The following is a 27,666-nucleotide window of genomic DNA, read 5'->3' as shown; positions in this document are numbered from 1 at the left end:
AGAAAAAGAAATGACGTTTATGGCCACGTGAGGGCGACATAGTTTCTACTTTAATGTCCCATGATGCAACGCGGCTGTTGGCTATAAATAAAACCCGGATGTTCCGCTTCTTCACAGTGTGAATGGCGGGTGAGTGGGTTGTGGTGATGTGTGTCTGGTGAGTGTTTGTGTTTGGTGATTGTTTGAGTGTGTGTGAATGTGTGTATTTCTGTTAAAAACCTACACAGTGATCTTATTTGATCCGGTTTGAGTCTGGCTCTGCTCGAACCGGAGATGATAGGAAAAAACGCTCTCGAGCCTCTTTGGCGCTGAGTAGCAGGCACTATTTCACCTCCAGGGCCTCCACGCTGCACAGTGTGGTTTAGACGTGATGAATTGATCAGATATACTAGTTCGGGATGAGTTTGGGGTTCATACTCCAAACTTCACAACGGACACTGAGTAAAGAGGCGATTCTGATCTAACCACAGGAAGAGCAGCCGGGAGCCCTGCGGCCGGTTAAACACCGGATTCAGCTAAAGAAACACAAAGGAGCCACCGTCAGCTTCTCTCTGTGGCTACAGTTCAGCAAACATTTACCTCAACGTTACAGCGGTGATTGTTTCAGATTGTTAGTATATTGTATGGATTCACAAGACAAACATCATGTAGCTCCCTCTGCAGGAACTTAATGACTGTAAACAGAAAAGTTGTTCTGTCTGTTAATCACAGTAACCGTTTACTGATCCAAGTCTGCCTTAAAACCCAAATGAACACTGAGACGTGTTTTTCTTTTAATCATTCCTCCTGTTCATACTGGCCATTAGGCCACAAGATCCCTTCATAATGCACTTACAATTTAAGTGATGGCGGATAAAATCCACAGTCCTTCTGTGCAAAAATGTATTAAAGTTTATCTGAAGCTGATATGAAGCTCCGACTGTCCAAATCAAGAAGATAACTTTCAACGCTAGTGTTTCTGGTGCCAAAGTCCCTCTTTTTGTCACTATACTTTCACTGCAGCTCAACGGGGAAACACAAAGAGGGAATTTGATGCTAAAAAGACTGTAAATGTGTCCGATATCCACTTGATATGAATAACTCAGACTGCTGAAGCCTCATATTCAGATAAACTTTAAATGCATTTTTACCCAAAATGACTGGACACACTGGATTTTGGCCCCCATCATTTACATTGAAAGCACATTTGAAGGGCATCTTTTAATAGCCAGTATGAACAGGAGGAATGATTACAGCGAGGAAAACCTCTTTCAGGGTTCGTTTGGGCATCTGACTGTTGTTTTAAAGTAGACAAAAATTGTGAACCTTTTACAGTTTTCCTTAAAACACTTGGCACTGAGAATATAACTAGTGGCTAGTTGTTCTCACAGTGTAGCTTATGAATTAATAATATTAATAATCTATTCCAAGAGCAGATCCAACAGGATCATATCACTGGCTATTTCTAACACCTCTTCATCCAGTAGAAGCAACCCACCCTGGCCACTATCGCTACATAATAAACCTGATAAAACATAAATACATAAAATAAATAAAACAACAAAATAGTTAAATAAAGACATTAAAACAATACACTCATCAACAGTGTTTACAGCCTTCTTAGCGCAAGATTAAATAGTGCTGCTCACATCTTTATGGACAACTGAAGAGTGTTTTTTTGTTGGCAAACTTATACCTATGAATATGGAAGTTAGCTAAGATAATTATAAGATTGAAAATGTGAGCTTGTTTCCCATTTTACAACTTTCTGTTGTAACTTAAAAACCCCAACAGTGCATGTTTATTCAATAAAGCAAAATAAGCCATAAATGCAACATTAATAAACTCAGAGACCACTTGCCACAGTCTTTGAGTATAGTAACAGTGCCAAAATAAATGAGGCACAGTTTCAGGATGTGAAAAATGAACACAATGCAGTAATACAATTCTTAAATCTTTTAAGAAAATGTTGTACAGGGTAGAACTTGTATGTAAGCTTAAAGTACACTTCCTGAATCTGTCATCACAATAAGAAGATCAGAGCTCTTTTTCACTGTGATACTGTTACAGTTCCTGCTGTAGTCTCATACTGGGATGGTGTTGTGGAAAATATTCCTTGGAAGAAAGTTTGAAAACTACTTTATCTGCCTGTACCATAGGCTGTGTGTAATTTCATTATGATTATATTATGATTAATTATTATTGTAATTAATGAAGCATAATATTGATAATATATTGAATCACTCATAATAATAATAATAATAGTGATTACATAGTAGATTATTATAATCCCTTGAATTGTGACACAGCTATGGACAAAAAAAATGTACGTGAAAGCCATGGATCTCGCGATAATTCGCGTTGTAATAGGTGATGACGTCAGTCTTTGTGTACACATGTGACCCCGGCTTGTCCAACCAGCTTCCAGCAGCGGAAGAAGAAGAAGAAGTTCTCAGTAACGACCAGGCGAAGCGCGCGAGGGCGAACGAGTGTACCTGTTTTTGTTCGCCATGGCGGAGCATAGGAAGAGACAGCGGATCAGTCATGACAGCATCGCCACACAGACTTCCAGTTGCCGCGAAGCGAAGGCAGGCAGTCTGCCGGACGGAGCCGGAGCAGAGGGCCGTTTTGTGGAGGGGTCCATTCTCCGCATCACCATGAAAAACTTCCTGTAAGTTTACTGCTCGACGGCTGTCAGTCAACTGCTCAAACAACGTCTATAAACAGACATTAACTGCCGCCGACCTGAGACACATATGATAGAGACCGATGAGACATACACGGTGAAGCTGGCAGACTTATGCTAACATATCAGTGCTATTAGGAAGCTTGAAATAAACATCACCATGTATCCACTGAGCCTGCTGGAAACGAGCTAAAACAGGACAGTTTCAGTGGTTCCACGAAAACACATGTTCACATAACATGGTCACAATATCAGATATAAGCCCCCCTCCACTTCTTCTTTTTCTTCAGTTTGATATTTGAGCTTCACTGTGCAGAATGATGTATGTGCAGAGTTTGACACTAGAAGGCTATTTTCATATTCATCTCCTGAAAGTGTAATGTTTCTTTGTGTTCACTGAAAATGCTGGAGCATGACATCCCAACTAGTTTGAAGCCAGTTGTGGTTTAAATATATAAGTTATAAAAGCGTGATTTGAAAAACTTGAAGTCTTCAGTGCACAGACACTACCAACAAACTTTATTGTGACTTAATTGTGTCCAACAGTTAAACTTTTAACTAGTAAATGTAATTTTAAAGTGCTGATTATACTTTTTTGTGGAAAAAACATATCAGCATAGTATTTTACATCTTAATTCATGTTTTTCATGTAAGCCTTAAGATCTTGAAGGAGTCCTTACAACTCAAGTCGAATGGTTCATAATAGCTATCTACAAATTACAGTTTATTTAACCCATAAAGGACGGGTTCACAATTTTTCAAGTGTGTCTTAAAACAATAGCCAGGTGCCCAAATGGACATAATGTTTTCTTGCCATAATCATTTCCTCCTGTTCATACCGGCCGTTAGAAGATCCCTTCATAATGCACTTGTAATGTAAGTGATGGAGGCCAAAATACACAAGCCTCCTTCTGTGCAAAAATGTATGTGAAAGTTTACTTGAAACAAATATGAAGCTTCACCTGTCCAAATTAGTCAAACCAAGAAGATATCTTTCAATGTTACAGTCTTTTAATGCCAAAGTCCCTCTTTTTGGCTGGACTGACTGAGTGATGAATTTATACCATTGGTCAGTTTATTTCAGGCAAGGTGTCCCACCTCTGCTACAAAACACTGCAGGAAATCCTGAAATATCTACTTTGTACTCTGACAGGACCTATGACTACTCTGTGGTGTATCCTGGACCGAATCTGAACATGATTGTCGGAGCCAACGGAACTGGCAAGTCCAGTATTGTGTGTGCCATCTGTCTGGGTCTGGCTGGCAAGACTGCTATCCTGGGCAGAGGGGACAAGGTAAACAGCAGAGCAACATTGATAGATGTACTCTGACATTGTCTACTTAGGCTTCGATTCAACACTTTCCAAAAGACCAGTGAGTAAGTATGGCCAGTTGATATCAAGGCTGATAGCAACAGCCCAAATTAGGGGACATTTCATACTGTGTTATTTTGTCTTTCATCGTCCTCTTGCACTGAATGTTTGTCTCACATCACTGCACTGTTGTCAACCAGTTAAATTATTATACAGCTGACAAATAAATCAATTACAATTCTGATGATGATTGATATTTATTTTTCTTCTGTAGGTTGGGCTGTATGTGAAACGCGGACGCAATAAAGGATTTATTGAGATTGAACTGTAAGTCGTGTTAAGCAGTTTGCAGATACACAAGCTGTTAGGCATGTGAAAATAATTTGTGTTGTATTTGTTTAAGAAATTCTTGATGAACCCATTTAGAAATCATGAAATATGGATCCTGTTAACATAACTCGAGGTTTTAAAAATACAGACAGTTCCACCTTAAAAGATATTACTGTTTTACCATCAAGTGTAATATCAGCAATGAGGATTTTAGGTTGACTTTTTTCTGACTGTATCTAATCATAGATTCAAACTGCTTGTTCCTATTCCAGGTACAAGAGTGGTGGTAACGTAGTGATTAACAGAGAGATCCATGTGGAGAACAATCAGTCTCTGTGGATGCTGAATGGAAAACACTGTAACCAGAAAGCAGTGGAAGAGGAAGTCAAGGCTCTTTGTATCCAAGTCAGCAACCTGTGTCAGTTTCTGCCTCAGGTATGTTTTTGTCACTACAAAGACTCTACAGGTGCAGCTAATTACAGTAATAGCTTAGTCTGCTTAATTAGTACTGGGACATTGTAGGATAGTTGTACAATGCAGGTGTTGTTTGTGCAGGTTTGTGAATGTTTTATTGAATATCTCATTTATGTCTCATTGTTTCTGGGTTTTCTTAACATAACATTCAATATTTAAGCAGTGTGACAGCATGTGGGTGTGGAGGACATGTTTTTTTTTTGATCATACAAATTCTTTCTTGATGAGTCAAAATTCTAACATGTCATAAATATTAGCTCTAATGATTCATGCCTCACTGTTTTCCTGTTTTCCTTCCTGTTGATGTGGTTGGTTTGTCCCTACAGGAAAAAGTGGGAGAGTTTGCCAAGATGTCCAAAATTGAGTTGCTGGAGGCGACTGAGAAGTCAGTTGGGCCACCGGAGATGTACGATTACCACTGTGAGCTCAAAAACTTCCGCAAAAAAGAGCGAGAACTGGAGGTAAACATGCGGCTTATGTGGACATGAACAGCAGGTCATTAGCTTGTGCCAGTGTGTTTATGTTGAGAGTCCCATTTAGGCATGACTGACAGTTTGATTGGGAAAAATAGTTGAATACACGTTAAAGAATTAATGCATATTAAAAAAAAAAGTCTTTTCAGTGAACACCCAAGTAGAATTATCCTTGCATCTTTTTGTCTGTCACCACTCAAGTATTAAACAAAACAAAGTCACAGCTACACCATAGATTGACAGTTTAATCAAATAATTAATTAAAAATGTAAAAGCATTGCAGGTCTCAGGGCGTTCTGGATTTTTCAGTGTTGCTGGTGATTTTTGTTTCCCTGGTAGAACGTTGTGAAGGAGAAGGCCAGCTTCCTAGAGAAAGCTAAGCAGAGGAACGAGAGGAACAAACATGATGTGAACCGTTACTACGAAAAGAAGAGGCATCTGGACGTGATCGAGCTGCTTGAGAAGAAGAAACCATGGGTGGTGAGTGGCTGAAATGAAACACTGTGTACGAGAGAGAGAGAGACAAATACTGTGTTAACTCTGTCTGTGTTTCCCTCTGGTTATAGGAGTACGAGACCACCCGTAAGGAGCTTGAGGGTGTGAAGAAGGAGCGAGACGAGGCCAAAAGGCAGCTCTCTGCACTGAAGCAGGCCCAGGCGCCCATGCTGAGGAAGATCCAGCAAATTGAAAACCAGCTGAAGCCCACTGAGGCACAAATTAAGGCTAAGGTGCGAATTCAGCAAAAGCAAATATTGGTACCTTCTGACAGGTCTGTAGTATGACACCTGGGTCTAAAAGAAGAAGTGCAGACAATGATTTGTCCCCTACAGCACAGCCCTGTGTTTCTTTTCATCATCTATTCAGTCGCACCCCTTAAAGTAAGAAAAGTCAGACCAACAGAGAAACCAAAGGCTTCATAGAAAAACATATACACAACTTCACTAAAAAGAAACTTAAGAAAGACTGAATGAAAATGGAGGAAAACAAAATTAGAGGAGCACCTCAACGTTCTTGAGGAAAATCTTTACAACTGTGGGATCAAACTGACAGACATATGTCTCAGTTTTGGTTTTAAAATAACATGGATAATCCTCATGTTTTATATCCGGCAGTTGACCGCCTACTGAATCCTCACTGCTCTTATAGATCCTGACCTTTTGACATTGTATAAAAATGAGATTTTGGTTATTGGGGAATAGGCCAAAAGAGAGAACCTCATTTCACATCTCAGTGCACATTCTCGTAACACTACATCTGTGGCTAAAAATATGGGGTAATTTAAATTTTGAGAAGTGGCATCACTTAAAGAACGAAGCTCACGCCATTTCTTTCACAGGACAGCTGTGAAAAACATACTCATATTTGTTGTTTACAGTCGTCTCCATTACTGTAATTCTCTTCACAGGCTTCCCTAAGAGCGTCATCAAACATCTACAACTGACTGCACTTATCACCCACACATTAAAATCTCTCCACTTGCTGCCTATAAGCTATAAAATTTATTTTAAATTGCTTCCCGTCTTTTTTAAATCACCTTGCGGCCTCGCTCCGGGCTACATCAGTGACTTCCTCACAGTTAATGTTCCTCACAGATCACTCTCACATTAACTGTTCCTCGGTCCAGGACTAAAGTCTGTGGTGATGCTGCGTTTAGTTCATACAGCCGACAGCCAACATAACTTAAAACTCACTTTTTCAAAACGTTTACTGTATTTTAAACTCACCTACAGTATTTATTGTCATTGTTTTTAATGTTCCCTGCGTCTGTCTTTTTATGTGTTTATTTAAGCACATTGTATTGCATGATTTTGTATGTAAGTTTTATTATTAATATGATAGTAAAATTATCTTGTTGTTTTTCAGACTGTTGCCATCAAAGAAGCGTCTCTGATGTGCAAACAGAAACAAGATCAGTTGGATCGAAAACACAAAGAGGTGAGACTTTGCACTTTTCTTTTAACACAGAGCAGCAGGTGCAGCTGTCAGCACTCATAATATGTCATCTATGTTTTTGTCATCTTTGAAAACCCCTCTGGTAGATTTGGCAAGGTATAGAAGTTTTTTTCTTGGAAAAAACATCACAAGAATGAGTAGAAAAGTGCGATTGAACAGGGGCTTCATATTTGTGAGTGAACAAACATTAAAGCTTGACATCAAATCCCTTTGAGTGCTTTACAGTAAATTATGTTTTGAAAATGTCAAATAATTTCAGTTAATTAAACAATAATGTATTCATAGCTTTGTATCAAGTAAAGAGGAGATGATAACAGAAATTGCCATTTAAATGATATAATCAATGTTTTTGTATTTATGAATGAAGCCTTACTTCATATCATTTATATTGCTTACTTTCTCTGTCCAATATGCCTTTATCGCAGTATCAAACAGACTTCATCTGTAGCTGTGTGACATTCATAATGAATGACAACTCTGCCTGTTCTTATCTACAGATTGAAGATATTAAACAAAGGCTGAGACTGAAGCAGATGGAGGAGGAAGAAAACCAGAAGCGAATCAACAACACCAGACGGACCATTGAGGACTTGAAGGCAGAGCTCGGCAAAGTCGGCGACCAACCAGACGTGACGCCGAGGATCAATGCTGTTTATGTCGAGCTGAGGCGCGTCCAGGAGGAGAAGGCCAAGATCGAAGGAGAGAAGGCCGACCTACGCAGGGAGAGGGACAACCTCTGCGCTGAGTCCAAAAGTGAGTCCAGTGTCCTCTGAACCAGTTTACTTAAACAAAGATCTGCTTGTTAAGCATGTTTAACATATGATGCTGCTCACTCTGGTACTTAAACTCTGCCAGCGTCAGTTAAAGACCACATAATGGAACAAATATTTATAGTTGGTTATTTATTTTTATTGCCAGTGTTGGAGAGAAAGCTCAGTGACATGAACAACATGATGAACGCCAAAGAGGAGAAGCTGCGGGGACGCCACAGAGACACACACACTGCCCTTCAGTGGCTCAGGAAGAACAGAGATCACTTCGAGGGAAACGTCCATGAGCCCATGATGCTTGTAGTGAGTCTGAACAACGTGTTTATATTCATGTAGTAGGATGACAGAATGAGACGGGTGTGATTATATTCTTTTGTAATTGGGGAAAGTTGTTATCTTGGATTTTTCAGATATTACTAGAAAGAAAATAGGTCTCATGTTCTTCATTCCTCAGATCAACGTAAAAGATCATCGCTTTGCCAAGTATGTTGAGAACCACATCTCGTTCCATGACCTGCGGGCGTTTGTCTTCCAGAGGAAAGAGGACATGGAGAAGTTCATGGTGGAGGTCAGTGTGCTGCAGATTACAATTGTCCTGTTGACTCTGGGTGGAGTGCAAATTATAGATAAACTTAATGTTGAGAGTTGAGATTTTACCCTCCCAAATAAAAAATTTAGTTCGATCATTCTTGACCCTCAGGTCCGAGACAAGATGAACTTGAAGGTGAACTCCATTTCTGCTCCGGAGGAGTCGTGTTCTAGGCGGTCTCCATCCCGAAATATCGAGTCCTTGAAGTGAGCACATTTATTTTGCTTGAGGCGTGACAACCTCTAAAATCACCATAACCTATATTTATTTGTGTAACTGTGTCTTTGCCTGTGACAGTTGAGATGTTTTTATACGTTCTTTCAAAAACGTCTCTAACTTTTTATTTGCAGGCGTTTCGGGTTTTTCACCTACCTACGTGAGATGTTTGACGCTCCTGAGGAGGTGATGAGTTACCTCTGTCACCAGTACAGGGTGCATGATGTCCCTGTGGGCAATGAGAAAACCAAATCCATGATTAAAACGGTATGTTCCTCGTTCCACACCTTTCAAGTTCCCAGAGCAAAGCAACAGAGAATTAAGGAAGTGAATATCATTCAAAAACTCACAAACAGGTGATTGAGGAGCCCTACCTCAAGGTGTTCTACACAACAGAGGAGAGGTACACGTTGAAGAGGTCCTTCTACTCCAACAAGATCAGCACCAGTAACTCTGCAGTGCACTCTTCCCAGTACCTCACCATCACTGTGGACGCTGTACAGAAACAGCAGCTGGAGCAGCAGATGAAGGTGAGGAACAGTTCTGAGACATTGAAACCTGTTAAATTGTAAAATATATAGAACGTCACACTTCAACCATGACTCTACACCCAACTGTCCCTCATTAAGAGTAGACAAAAAGAGAAATACAGAGGGATATGATCTTTCAATATGTTTAATTGTGAGTTTAACCGTAACTTCCATTGCGAGCAGGCCTGTGAGTCGAAGTTACGGGACATCGATGAACGGCTGAAGGCCCTGCAGAAGGAAGCCACCGCGCTGGATCGCCGTGACAATGAATTGTTGGCAGAGAAGAAGCAGCTCCTTGAGCTAAAGGGCAAAAAAAGACAACTGGAGCAGAAAATCAGTACCAAGCAGGACAGGTAAATCTTGTCTTACGCTTGACACAAACATGACTTGATTATTAAATTATCTCTGAACATGGTTTATTAGGTCTTGTGAACGCAGATATATTAGAGTTGGTCTGACTCCCTCTTTCCGTGTGTTTAGTCTGAGGCAGATGGAGCAGAGCGGCATTGACCTGAAGAAAATTGAAGAGGAGACTAAAGAGAAAATTGCAGCTGTTAACTCCCAAAAGGTGTCCATAGTTGCTGCGTTCATGGCCCAAATGAAGGTATGAATAAATGAACTGTATATGATTGAATCATATTGGATTTCTGTGGTTGGAAAACATAAAAATGAAATATTATTTAATAGCCTGTTGTTCCTTCTTTTCTTTTTTTTCTTGGTTGCCACCCAATGAATCAGAAAACTGTGACTTACAGTCTTAATTTGAACTCTAGCAGACACTTTAATTGTAAACAGTGAGAAAGACCATTTCTAATGTGGTTACAGATTTTTAAATCATAAAATTTTCTCCTCTCTTATTGTAAAAGTGTCCTGTCTTCATAATCATTCTCTGCCTTATTTCTGTCTTTAGTTGTCTGACTCTCTTTGTGTCCTCCATTGTCCTTGTTTCTCTCTTGCTGTAGCTGAGAGCCAAGCTGACTATGGAGAAGGTATACCTGGCTTTGGAGACGGTGGGGCTGACAGCTGAGAAGACCAAGCTGGAGAACGATTGTAGAGAAGGCGCTTCTGAACTCAAAACCACTGATGTAAGTATTTCACATACATGCACACTAATGCCATCATGGAGGCGTTTGGTAGCCTGTTCTTCATTGAGAGGACCAGGACTCAAAGCCCTCATGTGAGCAAGCATCCACCCTGCTCGAGTGCCCATGACATAAATTCTTCATTCTGTATCACTGATTTATACAAAATGTCCATTTGTTGTTGCAGCAAAAATGCAGCCGTCTGGAGCAGAGGAAGGTCCAGCTGACAGAACAATGTAAAGGCCTGTTGAAGACGGCAAAGTCAATTTGTAGGATGCAATCTGATGAGACGTTACCTGAAGACCTGCGTAACGTTAGTGTTCATCACAGTTTATTATGCTGAATGAGACAAGTTTCTTCTTCTGTATCACTTTGTATAAAATATTATCAGTGAAGACCACAAAATATGAATATTAGTGTCCAAATTATTGGTGGTTCTTGTTTTTTTTTGTTATTGCAGGCTTTCAGTAAGCTGCCTGACACGCTGGACGAGCTCGATGCCATGCTGAATGAGGAGCGCGCCAGAGCCGAGTGCTTCACTGGCCTCAGTGAAAGTGTAAGGCCACATGAGAATCTGCTGAGGCTTTCATTTGTTTATGCTTCATTGATTTTTTTATATATATAGCTATGATGACTTTATTCTCAGAAAGCAGAGTATCTACAGAAATTATATCAAATTTGAGCTGGGAAATCATGAAAAATCAGTTTAAAATAAATAGATATAAATTATAAATTGGCTTATAATGTTCAAGTCATGAAAATGTGTAAATTGTACATTGTAGTGATTCGGAAACATTAGAACTCCATCAGAAACTGCAGTTTTTATCTCTACAGGAAAGTATGATCAGATCATACAAGCTGTTTTAGTAATATTTATTTATTTATTGTTTCTCTCCCCGATTCTCTCTGCGTCGAAGGTTGTTGACGAGTACAACAGAAGAGAACAGGAGATCAAACATCTGGAGAAAGAGCTGGAAGACAAGAACAACGCCCTCAACGCCTACAGACAGAACATATCAGAGGTAAACGACTCTGTCACTGCAGTGACTCCTCTGGGATTGTTTACTTCTTTTACTAAGAACTCAGTGTGTGTGTGTGTGTGTGTGTGTGTGTGTGTGTGTGTGTGTCACAGGCTAAGGAACGGTGGCTAAACCCTCTGAAGCAGCTGGTTGAACAGATCAATGACAAGTTCAGTGATTTCTTCCGCTCTATGCAGTGTGCAGGAGAGGTTGATCTGCACTCAGAGAATGAGGTAAACAAACAACAACAGAAACACTTGATCTGACATCACAGGGTCAAAGGCTGATTTCATCATCTGCTTCTTTTTATTCATGTAAGATGTTGTTGGTATTTGTAACTGTTTTTTCTCAGTCAACCAACTGAATTAAGCACAAATTAATTTAATCCCATCAACCTCTGATAGAGTTTAATATAACTGTTAAATTATTACTCCATTAACCGACTGCTGTCTGTCTGCAGGAGGAGTATGACAAGTACGGGATCCGCATTCGAGTAAAGTTTCACAGCAGCACTCAACTCCACGAGCTGACGGCCTACCATCAGAGTGGAGGAGAGCGTAGCGTCTCCACAATGCTCTACCTCATGGCCCTGCAGGAACTCAACCGCTGCCCCTTCAGAGTGGTGGACGAGATCAACCAGGTAGTTTCTCTCTCACACGCAAACACACCGAACAATAAACCAGGCATGTGGTTTTTGTGTATCAAGGTAATAGTTGCTTTAGTCTCTGTCAGTGTCTTATACTCAGTTTTAGTTCAGTTTCGAAATAAGTTTTTGTTTTCAGGTTTCAACATAATTCTTTTAAATGAAAGTTGTCGAGCAATCCCAATGTGCAATCGTGAAAAAGTATGAAAAACTGGGAGACGAACGAGAATGGGGGGGGAAAAAAAACATTTTTTGTGATGAGTTTTTTGCTCACAAAAACACATAATTAGTGACACCACCAAGCTAAGTATGAAACTAAAAAGCAATCAGAGATGCGTCAGCCTTTCATATCCGTTTTGAAAAAAAGTCCAAATGGAACCAACAAACATGGTCTAATCTGAATCCACTATGTGTGACGAGCACATCAACATCAGTCCCTGTTTCTGTAGCTCGTGGCCTAACTATTCACAAAATGTAGGTAACAATAAGGAAATAACGTAGCACATCTGCAGATGATAAAACAAACTAATACATGCAGGAAAATTCACAAATCGTGTTTCCTTTTCAGTTTGTTCTCTGAAGATCTTAATGTTTTTTTTTTAAGGTTTAACAGATTGAGTTTTCACTTCAGTAAAATAATTTGTTTGCAAAGCAGCTAAATCTCACAAAATACTCTACATCAGCAGGAACCAGTTTATATCCTCGTGACTGTGATTTCTCTTCAAGTCTACAAGCAGTAATGCAACAGTTAGTCGTCTCCTGCTTTTCTGTATGTGGACTTGACTGAGACGGTTTGTGTCTCTGTGTAGGGAATGGATCCTGTAAACGAAAGAAGAGTCTTTGACATCGTGGTCCGCACGGCCTGCAAAGAGACAACATCCCAATACTTCTTCATAACTCCCAAAGTGAGTGTTTATACCTGCTAATGAGTGAATGTCTTGTGTGTGTGTGTACATCTACTGTATGTTGTGTTTAGTTATAATATTTATGTGCTCAAACTGTGTATCTGCTGTATTGTTGATTTTCCTGACCTTTCTGCTGCTGCTGCTGTTTGTCTTCAGCTGCTGCAGAACCTTCAGTACGCCGATGAGATGACCATTCTTTGCGTCCACAACGGCGCCCACATGCTTCCCCCCAACAAATGGGACGAGAAGGCTTTCATCAGACGGTGCCTCCAAAGAAAAGCCAGGGCCTGAATCCACCGGGCCGACTCCACCTGCCTGAGCTCAGTTAGTTTCCGGTTCAATGGATTCAAAATAAACACCAAGTGAAACTGACATTTATCAATTATGGGAAAGAATATTTTCTGGAAAAATATGCCGTATGAACCTTTTGTTTATAACTCTCCAACAGATCTTTCCTTGTTTACACTCATCTCTATGCAGCACTTTTTATACAGTGACATTTTAAATCTTTTGTTAACGGTCTCATTTATTCCAACAGTTGTACGTGTTTTTAATAAAATATTCTGCAGTTTCTCTTGTAAATGGGTTTGTTAAAATTTACTTAAATACTGCCTCAGTATGCAATGCAGTATGATGTTTCTACATGCAAGATACAACCCTGTTATTTCAATCAAGCACAGTAGAGAAGGAGTTTGGGGGAAAAAAAGATAAATGCTGTTGTGCTTGAATGTAAATGAAATTTGAAAAATTGGTTTTCTAAGAAACCCCTGAAGCCAGGAGCAATCTGTACAGAAGTGAAATCAAAACTAAGAAACATTCAGTATTTAAAAGCCAAATTATGTGCAAATATACCTTAATGTTGTGCTGTTACTTCATTTAATATCCATTTGGCTGTCAAAATATGTGACCGGTGAATCAGGTGAGTATTTGTGTTTCTATTACATTGTGCACTTTATTAAGGAGAGTTTTTAGGGTTAAAGTGATTTAGAAATCAGGCTCATTTTCTTTGTGTGTCGTATTTAGAATAACACCAGCAGGACAAACACACATTGAGAGAACTCCTTTATTTACAGGTCTCTGAAGTGAGCAGTAGTCAGAGATGATGATACCAGAAACTGCCATCAGTCTCCCTGCAGTGGCTCTTGTTTGAAAAGGCCTGTGGAGGTAAAAAAAAAAAAAAAAAAAAGCTCTTTATTTGAGACACTCCTCTTCTCAGACTGAGAGAGTTTATGTAAGCTTCACACATATTATGTATTGCATTGATTGGGGATCATAATATAACTGAACTTCACCTGTGCTTCACTTAATACAGTAGATTGAGCGTTTCTGTGGGTCGACCCAAACCCTGATGTCCTTTTCGCATTCATTTTCCAGCACCTCCTGCTCCTCTAAGCTTCGCTGTGTCCTCCTGTAAAATTGGCGAGACAAATGATTTATTAAATTCAATCAGACATCCTGAAATGTCACTGCCGGTCCGTGACCTTAACATCACAGATGCGTACCTGTTGTCCTCAGAGACGGTCTCCCTCTGGTATAAAACCTGATTCTTGCTCCACAAGAAGTCCTTGTGTTGATCGTAGACGGCCTTCAGCTTTAAGTCCAGGCTGTCGTGTGGAGCCTGAAGTGGAGAAAAGAGTGTTAAAAGTGCTGAAGGTGCATTTGCCTTGAAAAGTTGCTTCAGAAGTGACACACACACACACAGTTTAAGATTGTGCTCCCTGACTTTACCCGATGCTCATAATACTGAACACTCCGCCGGCTGCTGGACACAGTGGCTGCATCATGCAGGCGACTCCAGGGCTCCTCAGTCTGGGCCATGTGGGTCGGCTTATCATAGGTTTTCCTCTGTGCAGAAGGAGAAGGAGAAAAAATGATCTCCAAATTTATAAAGAAATTGTGTCTATTCTCTATGATAAAGAATTATAGAGGAAAGTAATTATTGGAGCAAAAGTAAATCATAAGGTTCATATTAAGTCCTGGTCTGATGATTTTCAGACGAGTTTCACAAGTGAATGTTTTAGAATGAAATGCTACAAATGCAGAAAACTACATGAAGCGTAATAATGGCTGTTAGTTTAGCTAAATTACTTTAATCCTTTCATTTTATGCATCAAAGATGTTGGTTTTGTTTAAGTCCACAAAATGATTGAACACACACTTAAGTCACACAAACACAATTTGAGACTTGAGAGAAAACACACAATGCTGGTAGAAAGAGTATGAATGATTTTCTGCTGACTGTAGATGATAAAAGTCATTTTACATAAGACAGAACTTTACTCAAAGGACATTTTTGTTCCAAAGATGTTGAGTATACATGTTATAATCACTTCATACAAAGTATAAATATAGTATATACATTAATAGTATGTGTATACTGTATACGTATAAAAGTTGGAAAAAAATACCCTTTTCACTAATAATAATGAATAATTATCATGATCAAATGTACATTTTTAAATAAATATCTGAACATGAGGCAGCTCGTGTTTTGTTTTGGTAACATGGATCTCTGACAAACCTCAACTAGTTAATTATCAGTAATAAGTTGACTGACCTGCTGCGGCCTGAAGCCGCTGAGAGTGAAGCCGTCTTCAAACCTCGGGGAGGGGAAAGGATCCCTGCTCGACATATTAATGACAACAAGAAGCTCGACAGACAAATAACATCATGTGTACAGACTTTGTGTTGCTGTAACGTTTGCTTTACTCTTGCTAACTTAGCTACTTGTTTACAACCTGGTTCCTAAGCAACCAAGAACTTCCGGTATCAAACGTGTCTATCCTCCCTCCTCCCTATGTGAAACACTGGAGAGAAGAAACTCAGAGCAATAGTAGATAAGTATTTTGTCTGGCCCTAAAAAGAGATTATGAATTGTCAGAGATAGAAAGCAGAGACAGATCCTAACCAGTTACAGACTCAGTGACCACACAAAAAATGAATGAAAACAGAATATGTGGTCACCAGGTGAGGCTGAGACAGAGATAATGTCTTCCTACACTGTAAAACATTTAGTGAAATAAGGAACATTTACTTTACGAGTTAAAGTCTAAAATTTCAGATTCAAAAGGAGCTTCATGAGCTCTAAAAAATTAAAAAAATACTCCCAGGAGAAGGAGACGGGACATATCTTACTGCCCAATATCAACACGCCACAACCTGAGACACACAAATACTGTGTATCAATCGTAATGTTGTGTTATTGTGTTCTGGCGTTCTGTTCAAATATTTAGACAAACTGGACTTTGATACCTTGGCAACATTGTTCTTGAAACCTTCATGTCAATAAAACCTTTTGAATTGTAATTGAATTGATAAATTGAGTTGGAAGCTGTTATATTAAACCAAAGGTGTTTCCAAAAGTTGTTTTCCCACATCTAACTGCTATTTTGACCAGTGAAAATCTCGAAATTTCACTATCTTGAAAAACAAACTGTTTTTCAAACCACCACTTTATTAGCCATCAGTTGCTGAAGTGTGATTGGTGCGAGTGTGATTATTTCCTGTGGACGATAGTTGATAACAGCTCACTGCTGCACAGAATTTCCACATAATATCAGCAGCAGGCTGCTGTGTTGTTGTTTAATACTGAGACGTTAAGTGATGATTCATAGTGAAAACAGGGACCAGAGCCAATCACCTGCCAGTATTTGCTCACCGTCCAGAGGCAAGCCGCGCCTCTCGCCTCACCTGAGGGCGCAGGTCAACCTGCGCTCCTAGATCCGCATCACTTCAGCACTGACAGGACACGACGATGCAGCGAGGCCCGGTAAACCCGAGCCACCTTATACTGTGGCTGCTTTTAGCACAGACATCTGCGGATCTGCCGATGTGCAAAGAGGTGAGAAAATTCGTCATTGTTAGCGACATTATGAGTAACAACCCATTCAAAGCTAAAATTACTCATAAGTGTCAACTGTTCCTATAATAAAAATTGCATTCATGTGCATTTAACTTAAATGTATGTAGTCTTATAGGAAGTTATAGATGAGAAATTCTGCAAAATATCAAAATTGCAGCTCTGAAATGCAAAGAGATGTGGACTTTATGTACCTGAACACCAAAATATTGATTATTGGATGCAACATTTCTGAAGGTTTTTAAAGTTAGTTGACCTATAAAACAGCTTCACCCAACTACACATATGTCTGATAATAAAGGGCCGTGTTCTAAATCTGTATTTTTGCTGGATCAGCTTTAAAATTAAATACAAATATTGAAATAAACTGTATTTTCTGTTTGGTGTTTTTAATTGGCACAATGCAACAGCATTTGTTTTAGCAGGGCTGTTGACACCCTGTGGCCTCCTCCACATATTGTGTTTGAGAAATGAACATATGTTTCCTTGCCAGTGTTTTCTTACATTAGTCACTCAGTCCTGCTCATTTCCCTGTTGTTGTGGTTGTTGTACACTTGTTTTACCAGAACTTCCATATGTTACGTCGTCTGCTCTCCTCGTCTTTCTGTTTTCAATTTTGCATAACAACAGTGTCGTTTGATAACAGTCAAAATACTTCTTTTTTATCAGCATACTTTGCACATCAGCGCAGTGTGTGTGGAATTAAGATATGTAAAGGAAAGTTAGGACCAGAGACCTGTAGGCTTAGTGAGATTATACATTTGTGGAAGGAGCTCTGCTAGCAGCTACCTTCACCAGGTGAGTTTGTACATCGACCATGAGGCACCATGGTCATGATGTCCCGTTGCCTTGGTTTCCTCATGTTTGTTTAAAAAAGCCATTAGGCTGCAGCGCATCCTCCAGTTTGATGCATTTTTACATCAGATCCTCCCACCCAAACCCATCATCTGATATCCTAAACCACAGCTAATGTAGCAGCTGTAATGGAAAACACAGACTCAGAGGAACACTCGCAGCTGCTGCTGCTGGTGTGTTTCTGTTAACTATTAATCCCACGAGGCTGTGTGTGGGCTTGAATTAGTCTGTTGAGTGACCTTCCCCGGAATATTAGAGCCTTCTGTTGACCAATTACCAAATCTCCAGATTAAACTGTCTGCTTGCTCAGTATTCATGACTTGTTTCAGGAAGAGTAAAATCAACAAGATGACCATTAACTTTGTGTCACATCCCAAATAACATCATTAAGGGCGGGATGGTGTTTGTCAGTCACCTGCTGTAAGTGTCTGGAAAAGGCGTCAAAGCCTGACAGACAATAACAGCCAAAGCTGAGCACCTGAGCTCCTGCTGTCTCTGCATAATTGTAAAATCCTGCGACAACACTGTTTACAAAAGGGTTGGACGAATCAGCATTTCTCCCCTCGGCTAAATAAATAAACCCTCAAGGCGCAGAGCTGCAGCACATCCTTGATGAACGAGATTAAAACAACAGGAGTGACGACTTGCTGGGCAAATATTAGCCTTAGCTTTTATTTGATAAAGAGGCTGGTCTGGTTTTGGGAAAAATTCCAGAAGTATAAATTTAATTTCTTTTTTAATAGCAGCCTGATTTCCTTTTTCACACGCATGCTGACTTGCATCTTTATATACCAATATCATTTAATTCAGAGAGCATATGGTGTGCGTATAAAGTGTGTTTCAGCTGTGTGAAACTCACACCTGTGTTTTGTCCCTGCAGTCAGATTATCACTTTGAGTACACAGCGTGTGACGTACTCGGGTCTCGATGGAGGGTGGCGGTTCCCAACAAACCTGAAACGTGCACTGGCCTCCCAGATCCAGTCAAAGGCACTCGATGCAGTGAGTCTCTTATATCTCATTATATACATCTTCTGCAAGCCCTCAGTCTGTATTGCAGCTTTATTGTATAAATAATAGAATCTGTCTCTTCACTGCCATGTTCTCCATGACGCCTCTCTAATGTGCGCACTTTGCCTGTTCTTGTTCTTTTCCTCTTGTAGCGTTCTCCTGCAGTGAAGGGGAGTTCCTCAACATGCAGTCTCAGCAGTGCCAGAAGTGCGCTGCAGGCACCTACTCTCTGGGCACCGGCGTGGCCTTTGATGAGTGGGACAACCTGCCGATAGGTTTTGTCACCCACGGGGTGAACACTAATGATGGTGACGCCCACACAGACTGCTCCAAGTGAGTATAAGCCTCACTCGCTTTATTTTGAAATTACAATTTATTTAATGTGTTTTGGCTTCTTTAATTGATCAAATATCTGCTGATGTTTTTCTAGCTCCACCTGGACACCAAAGGGTGATTACGTAGCCTCAAATACAGATGAGTGCACTGCTACGCTGTCCTACGCCGTGAACCTGAAGGAGCCTGGAACTGTCTCCTTTGAATATTTCTACCCTGATTACAGCATCTACTTTGAGTTTTATGTAAGTAGTATTTTCTTTATATTTTCTCGGCATTGTATATCCTCATTAGAGATGACAGGAAATGAAAGGCAACAAAGGTCCCTGGTTGGACTTGAATTGGCAACGTTGTGGTTCATGGTTAGTGTCTTCACCCCAAGGCGCCCGGTTGTTAGTGTTTTTACGTGACTGTTGCTGACAAATAGGCTGTTTTAGGGGGAATATTTGGTAACCTGTGGTTTATTTTTCACCCTCCTTTAGGTACAGAATGACCAGTGCCAATCTACCGACACTGAAAGCCGAGGGATGAAGATCTCTGAGAGCAAGTGGAGCCAATACAGGGTTTGTCCATGTGTAGCTGTAGCGATTCATGACACCAGACTGGTATCTGATTGTCATTTGCTGGAAGATTTTCATTTTGTCTGTGCTCCTCTCTTATCTCTTTTGCTTTTTTCTCATTTTCACATCAATCCTGCGCAGGTTAAGTTGAACAGCGGCAACAACGTGCTGTATTGGAGAACTACTGCGTACGTTCTACAGGGCAGCGCTGTCAAACCTGTGCTGTTAAGAAACGTCGCCATCTCAGGTAGATTATAGCCTCAAGTGTCTTTGACGACAGTAGCTTGTTCCCTCCTCAACTGCTTTTTCTCTGTTAATGATTACAAGTTGATTGATGGTTTTCCTCCAGGGGTGGCCTACACATCAGAGTGTTTCCATTGTAAACCCGGCACCTACAGTGCAAATCCAGGATCTGCCCGCTGTGCCCCCTGCCCTGTTGATTCCTATTCCAACAAGGGTGCCACTGTTTGCCATCAGTGTGATCCAGACAAATATGCAGGTATGCATGTTTACATTTCTAACGCTCTGTCCACAAAGGACGGTCATATCGCTGACCTTTAACCTGATGTAATTGTAGTAGATATTTCTAAACTTACAACTACGTATTTGCATGTCTGCGCACACACACACACACACACAGGCAAAGTAATCTGCATGCAAATACTGCGTTTACTGCTTAAGTGGTTACACAGTGTGTGAGGTTTGTCTTATCACTGGATCTTAATGTGAGCTGTGTGTTCTCCCTCGTCCCCGCCGGCTGTTTCCTCTCGCCTGGTCTCTATTTTTTGCAGAGGCTGGTTCAGGGAGCTGCAAAGCGAGACCTGCGTGTACAAACAGTGACTACTTCTACACCCACACTCCATGTGACTCTGAGAGAAAGGTACCGTAGAAAAAAAGACAAGTGGAGCAGGTTCAGTAGAAGTGAATGCAGCATCGAAGCAGCAACCATCTGCTGCAACTATTAGGTTTCCTTACATATAAATTGTCTGGGGTTGATTGTGTTTGTCACACAGCCGTCGGTGGCCTCTTTCATGTATTCATGTCTGTGTGTCTCAGACCCAGCTCATGTACAAGTGGATCGAGCCCAAGATCTGCAGCGAGGCCGTTAAAGGAGCGGTAAAGCTGCCAGCATCAGGAGAGAAGCAAACTTGTCCGCCATGTAACCCGGGATTCTTTGTCACCAACTCCTCCACTTGTGAACCCTGCGCCGTCGGTTCCTACTCAAATGGAACAGGTGCAGAATCAGTACACTGCTTATTTTTGCAGTGACGTACATACTGTATGTACTTACCAAAGATGTTGATTATTTGATGCTCAACAGATTTTATCAAAAGCTAAACTTTGTTCTAAAAGGATCCAGCAGCAGTTTCCACAGTAACTTTGTGGCAGTAAAGTTGTTGTTGTTGTTGTAAAAAGCAAAAGTGATCAGATTTCTTGACTGCAGATTTATAAAAGTATATGAAACTTTGATCCAGTCCAGACATAAATTATAGAAACTTACTGTACAGTGACTAATATTCAGCAAAGCCATGTAAATCTGGTAAAAACTGTAAACTGACACTAGTGCAAAGAAATCACATTGCAATCATGATTTACACCTTACTGCGCCATCACACTGACATAATGACGCATTATTTACTCACAGCTTGTTCCAAGTGTCCTGTTGGCACAGAACCGGTGGTGGGTTTTGAGTACAAATGGTGGAACACGATGCCGAGCAACATGAAGAGCTCCGTCTTCCGCCGAGAGTTTGGCGACACCGACCACAGCACGGGTGAGCGTTTTCATCAAAATGTTAGTCAGCACAGTGAAGGATAAAGAAGATATGAAAGCAATTTATTATAATAAACTCAGATAAGAAATGATAATCATCACAGTCAAAATAATTAGCCAAAATAGCCCGAGATTGAAGGATAGCACAAATAGCATTACAATGACTCTGTCCATGGTCAAGAATGAACTTAAACAGCCACAGCATTAGTTATAATAGTTTTACTAACTTATACTTTTAATCTTTATTTTTGATGCACGGATGCTTGAAAGATTGTATATGTGTCTGTAATGGTGGTAATAATAGCATGTAGAGGAGTATAATACTGTGTTTTTCCCATTTGTAATGACAGCTTGGGAGGTGGCTGGAGAGTACACCTACACCACCCCCGGGGATCAGGACACAGACTATCTGATGCTGACGCTCAATGTCCCTGGATACAGGTGAAGTCAAACATTTCTCTCAAAGGAATTACACATAAACATCTCTTTATATATTTACACTATGTCCTAAATTGGGTTCAAATGGGATGTTATTTATGTGGTTTGATGAAATGTCATGTGTCTCCACAGGCTGCCTCAGTCGATGGCAAAAGACAGCGAAAGGAGCGAACAGTCTCGCATCACCTTCGTCTTTGAGACCACGTGTTCAGCTGACTGCAAGTTTTTCTTCCTGGCGGTGAGGGAAAATATTTCAACTGTCGTTGTCACGTGTATGTTTCAGGATGAAAACATATAAAAACGTGAAGCTTGATATCAGTGTGAGCGCATGAGGTGAATGTATTTCTCTGCAGGGTTATAATGAGTGGAATAACGAGGTGGTGGAGCAGTGGAAAGGCAGCAGCAGGAAACAGTCGTACTCCTACTTGATTCAGAACAACAGCACCGTCAGCTTCACCTGGACATTTCAACGAACCGAAGAGTTTTCTATGGTGAGAAACACAACAACTCAGTTATCACTCTTCATCTGCAACCTCCCAACGGTTTCACCCCTTCAGCCTTTGAATATCTTTATTATTTATCTTTATTACAAGTCATGCATTACATTGTTTTCAAGTCATTCATTCTTTTCTTCATACTTGACTTACACATCCAGGATGCAGCTTGATGGTTCAGTGGAATTAATGTTATTCAAATACAGCCAAAGCAAAGTCGACAGCAGTCAAACATAGTGAAGTTCTCTTGATCTTATAGCTTTATATTTATTGATTTGTACACTTTTTTTTATGCATATATACTCTTATATTCTTGTCTCTCACATTGTTTCTTCTTTTTCTTTTCTCTTTTTTAAGTTTTAATGTACAATGTGATTTCTTAATTCCCTCTTTATGTCTCAGTGTTTTTTGCTGCACCTCATCAGGGTGAAAACCTGCTGATAATCGCTGATAGTAAATGTAAAAACAACATTTTAAGAACCAAAATCAGATTTTAGAAGAAGCCAGAAATGTTAACCATAGAAACAAAATGGCGAATTCACATTATCTGTGGTCTTTTACAGGTTTTTATGATCATTTATATTATAAATGAGGAATTGCAAATGAAACGCCTAATTTAGCAGTTAACACTTGCAGATAATGGCTGTAAATATTTAAAATCATCGCTAGAATTTGTTATGACAGACTAATCATGTTTGCTTTGGCTGACTGGTTGAGTGTTTTCACACTGACAGAGGATGATGTGTTTGACCCCCAGTTATTGCTCTGAACTCCAGAGGGCAGTCTGGAGCTGTGTGCTATGAGGAAAAACAGGATGATTTATAAAAGAACACTACTTTTGTACTCCATGAGAAATTAGTAGGAAATAAAAGAAGGACTTCAAAAGCTCTTTTAAGCTTCACTGCATGTGGAGCGACACAGATGGTGAATGATAACTAATGTCTCTCTTCCGTCAGGAGAGGAAATACAGTGCTGATGCTGCAAAAATCTACTCCATCCACATCACCAATGTGATTGGAGGTGTGGCCTCTCAGTGTCGCCACTGCGCCCTGAGGTCAGCCACAGCCAGCTCCGCCTGTGTTCCCTGCCCACAGGGACACTACATGGTCAGCGAGACAGGAGTGTGTAAGAGCTGCCCGCCAAACACCTTCATCAGAGCTGAGCTGCCTGTCGGAGAGGCCGCTTGTGTTCAGTGCGGCCCGAACACAAAGAGAAACAAGGTACGGAGAGCGAAATCCTGCCAACTGAAAAACTGTTGATGCATAATAAATCTATCTAAATCTATCAATGCATAAATGTAAACAGGACACCAAGTTCATGTCCTCAGTGTTTTGGGCGTTGACCTGAAAGTTTATTATCTACAAAATCTCACAAATAACACACTGTGGGGTTTTTAAGGGCAGATTTTCATAATTTTAGACTCTATCTCTCTACATTTAACTGTTAAAGTGGAAAAAATTAAATGAAATTAAATTCCTGGCAATGTGCAGAGGGCTTTAAAAAAAATGCGGGAGAAAACTGTTACAGAAAATATAGTTGTGTAGTTAAACAAATAAAGAAAGTGTGACAAAATTAAATAAGAAAGTTGAAAATTTATCTATCATATGGTTTGGGTTGGCTCGAGGAATTTGGACTTGTACAATCTACTGCACCCCAGCACAAAACATCTCTGTCATAAATTCTACTTTTAAGAAGCTCATACATTTTTAGTTTTTGTTGCCACATTAAGAAAGGTGTTAATTCTACTTTGTATTTACTGTTGAAGTCATAGTGGGTGGTGATGTTGTCGTCTGCGCTATATTGAGAGATGTGTCAAATGTTTTGCCACCCTGACACGTCTCCATCCTCCAGGCCTACACGACTTGTCTCAGTGACTGTACGGTGGATGTGCACACCAGCGGAGGAGCTCTGCTGCACTATGACTTCTCTCCTCTGGCCAACGTCACGGGCTTCCACAGCAGCCCCCGCTTCACAAACAAAGGCCTGCGATATTTCCATCGCTTTAACGTGGGTCTGTGTGGGAAAGAGGTGAGAAGCTGTGATCTTGATGACTTCTCTTTTTGTAAAAAATTTAGCTTGACTGTGCATTTTAACCCCTGCTGTGTTTCTCTTGCAGGGTCGAGTGCCGGCTACCTGTGTGGACAATGTCACGGAGAACGGGAGAGAGGTCAGAGGTTACGTCTGCCAGTCCACTGTGGTTCCCTCTGACATCAGGAGTCAGAGCGTGGTGTCTTCACAGCCTTTCCTGATTGGTGACCAACTCATTGGTATGAACCGATTACTGAGGCATCCAGTGCTGTAAATGGAGGATACTCTTTTATTCTATTAGAGGATACGTTGCATGTTTTATATCAGATAAATATGCTACATGTCTTCTCGTTCTGAAGGTGTAACCACTGACACGACCCTGAGTGGCATCACCTCTCCAAAATGGCTGTTCCCCGCTGCGTCCGGCCTGCCAGACGTCATATTCTATTATAAGTAAGTAAGATCACACACTTTCATTTCATTTGTTTGTTTCATTCAGCCATTGTGGTGCTTTTGACTACATATTTTAATTGTAAATATGTGATGCTGGAAGTTTGATCACTTGTTTATTTATGAAATGTAAAAGAGAATCAACACTAGTCTTAAAGTGTATCACATGTTGGACCTGAAGATCTTTATTCTCCTCGTGTCTGTGATGTTTCCAGGTCTAGAGAGACAACTCAGGCTTGTAAACGAGGCAGGTCAGGCACCATCAGACTGAGATGTAATCCCACAGTGACTGTTAAAGACCACATCACACTGCCAAGGTATCTTCACCCTAACCCTACACTGTGACCAAGCTCAACTTCTGATCATTCAGAAAACATTTGAATGTACACATGTTGTATTACAACAACCATATTTGGCTCTCTGAAGCTGAACTGTGGAGATTTTTTTTTTTATCACATACAGCTTGAAATCATCTCTCTTATCTGGTTTTCCTCCACAGTAACTGTTCAGAGGGGACATGTGATGGTTGTACTTTCCACTTTCTGTGGCAGAGCCAGCATGCATGTCCACTCTGCACCAAAAACCACTACAGGGAGATTGTCAGTGCTTGCATCCAGGGAATACAGGTAACGCTGCACAGGCAAAAAACATTTTACCTCCTCAACCCCGCAGATCCGTCACAGGTCCTTCAGAGACTTGTGTTGTGAGGACAAAAAAAATCTTAACATTTCCGAAAATACCAATTATGGTGGTTAATTTCCGGATAACAGGAAAATACGTATAAGATGATGTACAAGAAGTTGTGAATTTTCCATTTCATGTGTTAATTTAGTCACAAAAACTGGCTTCTTGCAATTGAATATTTGACTTAAGGTGCTGGAAGCATAGATACAGTGAAGCAACAAGCAGATACATGATGTTCTATCTAACTGTTATGGAGACATTTAAGGGAAATACTAGACACCTTAGGTTTCATGTTAACAAGGTAAATATAACTATTTGTGTGTTTCAGAGAACCACCTACGTGTGGCAGCAGCCGTTGCAGTGTTTCGGAGGAGAGTCTCTACCAGCTCAAAAAGTCAGTGCTTGTGTGACTCTGGATTTCTGGCTCAAGTTTGGTGTTTCTACAGGAGCGATCGCTGCTGTGCTGCTCGTCAGTATCAGCTGCTATTTCTGGAAGAAGACGCGCAAGTGAGACTACTGAGCTTCACGTTACCTTTAGTGTTTCCTTAAGCACTGATATATCACACTAGTAACCGAGATTAAAGCTAAAACTTAAGCTTATAGTATGAAAATTCCCAAACCAAAAGAAACAGAAACCTTCATTGACAACATCTCATTCCTACCATCCTTCATCTGCAGGTTGCAATATAAATACTCCAAGCTGATGATGAGCTCGGGGGGTAAAGAGTGTGAGCTGCCCACTGCGGACAGCTGTGCAATAATGGAGGGAGAAGATGCAGAGGACGACATCATGGACCTCACCAAGAAATCCTTCTTCACCAAAATGAAGTCCTTCTCACGAGAGGTCAGTGACTCTTCCGTCTGGACGCACACACAGCTATAAGGCAACTTTTCATGCTTCATGTCGTTATCGATGTGTTTTCAGAGGACATCGGATGGATTTGACTCAGTTCCACTTAAGTCGTCATCTTCACGCCAGCAGAGAGAGGAGGAAGACTCAGATGATGCTTAAATATCAGAATGAACAGACCCTCCTATCAGAGTGCAGCAGGAAGTGTTAAATTAGATAAACAGTTTGACATCATTGCAGCAGGATGTCTCCATGCAGTCACAGGAAACAGAGACAGGCTGTACTGAAGATGAGGCTCACTAAGGGAGCTTTAAGATCATGTAAAGACTGATGTTTTTATTCTATATTATTTGTCATATTTTAGGTTGCCAAACCTAATAATTAAATACAAAGTCTCCATATTGGGGATATGCTGTATTTTCAGAGCGCAGGGTGTCTTTCAAAAATGATCTACAAAACAAACTGGATAAAGTTACACTTTTTATAGATGTTTAAAACTTTATACATCAGTAGAAACTGTGAGTGTGTATTTCAGTTTTTTCTTTTGTCCTTTTTTGTTTTTATTATGCTGTTCTGTTTTTGTATTAGACCTAAATCATCTGTTCAGTCCTATAATGTTATTTGGTAATATGTGAATATGTGAGCTTTTGATTATCTTTTCGGCTGCACCCAACATTATGATATAATCTTGCTTTGATGTAAAGACGTTTTCTACAATAAAAAAAGCAACAAATGTATTAATTGGACTTGGCCTCCAAAGCTTTTCTTCAGTTTTTACAAGGAAGAATTAAATTATTTTGTCCACAACACACATCTTAAATATCACATCTTGGTAAAACAAACTACATACATTTATTCCATACTGTGCAGTTTTGGTATCCTTGTACAAGTATCTCAACACTTTCTCGAGTACTTATTTTTTTCTGCTACTTCAGTATTGTACCCGACTACAGTTCAGCATAAAATAGTACATTGTACTTCACTAGTCATCTGACAGCTGTAAGCACATGTTACTTAGAGGTTTTAGATTTTACATATAAAACACATGATCAGGTTATAAAACATGTTATAATATGATACCATAGATTAACTACTTGATAATATATGAAGCATATGAAGTATGTAGTATATGTATATTTAGTATATGAAGTAGTTATAATGCCGCAGAATGTCAGTTTTATTTTAAATTGTATGTTATTGGATTGTTAGCACTGATGCATTAATCTGTAAGCAACATTATACTGTTGTAGTTGGTAAAAGTGGTTCATTTCTTTTTAACTTTTTGTTGCGTACTTCTGCATTTTTTTCATTTCATTTTCATTTATTTGTCTCAAGACCACGATTACGCTGATATGGAGCATAAACAGAAC

The 27,666-nt window shown here is 40.1% G+C and overlaps 3 protein-coding genes and 1 non-coding gene across 5 annotated transcripts; 3 read left to right on the top strand and 1 right to left on the bottom strand.

Annotated features, from left to right (window-relative positions):
* Positions 1 to 117: 117 nt before the first annotated feature.
* LOC121896543 lies at positions 118 to 464 on the top strand. Its single transcript, XR_006096039.1, has one exon.
* Positions 142 to 13,544, top strand: smc5 (structural maintenance of chromosomes 5). 2 transcript variants are annotated; one of them, XM_042408985.1, is made up of 25 exons: positions 142 to 594; positions 2,401 to 2,650; positions 3,819 to 3,960; positions 4,253 to 4,305; positions 4,581 to 4,743; positions 5,109 to 5,243; positions 5,595 to 5,735; positions 5,822 to 5,983; positions 7,119 to 7,190; positions 7,706 to 7,961; positions 8,127 to 8,281; positions 8,433 to 8,546; positions 8,679 to 8,773; positions 8,918 to 9,050; positions 9,140 to 9,313; positions 9,497 to 9,666; positions 9,794 to 9,917; positions 10,276 to 10,398; positions 10,583 to 10,708; positions 10,856 to 10,951; positions 11,313 to 11,417; positions 11,528 to 11,647; positions 11,875 to 12,054; positions 12,867 to 12,962; positions 13,119 to 13,544. In XM_042408985.1, exons 2-25 carry the CDS (start codon positions 2,490 to 2,492, stop codon positions 13,251 to 13,253), a joined length of 3,231 nt encoding a protein of 1,076 aa, XP_042264919.1. In that variant the 5' UTR covers positions 142 to 594; positions 2,401 to 2,489; the 3' UTR covers positions 13,254 to 13,544. The 2 variants fall into 2 exon arrangements, with proteins under 2 accessions (XP_042264919.1, XP_042264920.1); XM_042408986.1 differs by lacking the exon at positions 142 to 594 and having other exon boundaries at positions 2,377 to 2,650.
* A 467-nt stretch (positions 13,545 to 14,011) lies between these two features.
* c4h1orf194 (chromosome 4 C1orf194 homolog) lies at positions 14,012 to 15,697 on the bottom strand. The gene is made up of 5 exons (XM_042408990.1): positions 15,520 to 15,697; positions 14,691 to 14,807; positions 14,465 to 14,580; positions 14,255 to 14,370; positions 14,012 to 14,118 (listed from the first exon to the last, which is right to left on the bottom strand). Exons 1-4 carry the CDS (start codon positions 15,592 to 15,594, stop codon positions 14,262 to 14,264), a joined length of 417 nt encoding a protein of 138 aa, XP_042264924.1. The 5' UTR covers positions 15,595 to 15,697; the 3' UTR covers positions 14,012 to 14,118; positions 14,255 to 14,261.
* A 398-nt stretch (positions 15,698 to 16,095) lies between these two features.
* On the top strand, positions 16,096 to 27,042 carry elapor1 (endosome-lysosome associated apoptosis and autophagy regulator 1). The gene is made up of 22 exons (XM_042408989.1): positions 16,096 to 16,803; positions 18,557 to 18,677; positions 18,839 to 19,019; positions 19,117 to 19,264; positions 19,502 to 19,582; positions 19,721 to 19,826; positions 19,929 to 20,078; positions 20,371 to 20,459; positions 20,636 to 20,813; positions 21,225 to 21,353; positions 21,703 to 21,793; positions 21,923 to 22,028; positions 22,144 to 22,281; positions 23,241 to 23,504; positions 24,136 to 24,312; positions 24,401 to 24,551; positions 24,672 to 24,765; positions 24,978 to 25,079; positions 25,262 to 25,388; positions 25,775 to 25,953; positions 26,125 to 26,290; positions 26,372 to 27,042. The coding sequence occupies exons 1-22, from the start codon at positions 16,717 to 16,719 to the stop codon at positions 26,456 to 26,458; spliced, it is 2,952 nt and encodes a 983-aa protein (XP_042264923.1). The 5' UTR covers positions 16,096 to 16,716; the 3' UTR covers positions 26,459 to 27,042.
* Positions 27,043 to 27,666: the final 624 nt, after the last annotated feature.

Source organism: Thunnus maccoyii, chromosome 4 (assembly GCF_910596095.1).
Source record: "Thunnus maccoyii chromosome 4, fThuMac1.1, whole genome shotgun sequence".
Lineage (NCBI taxonomy): Eukaryota > Metazoa > Chordata > Actinopteri > Scombriformes > Scombridae > Thunnus > Thunnus maccoyii.
This window is presented reverse-complemented; position numbering and strand designations above follow the sequence as displayed.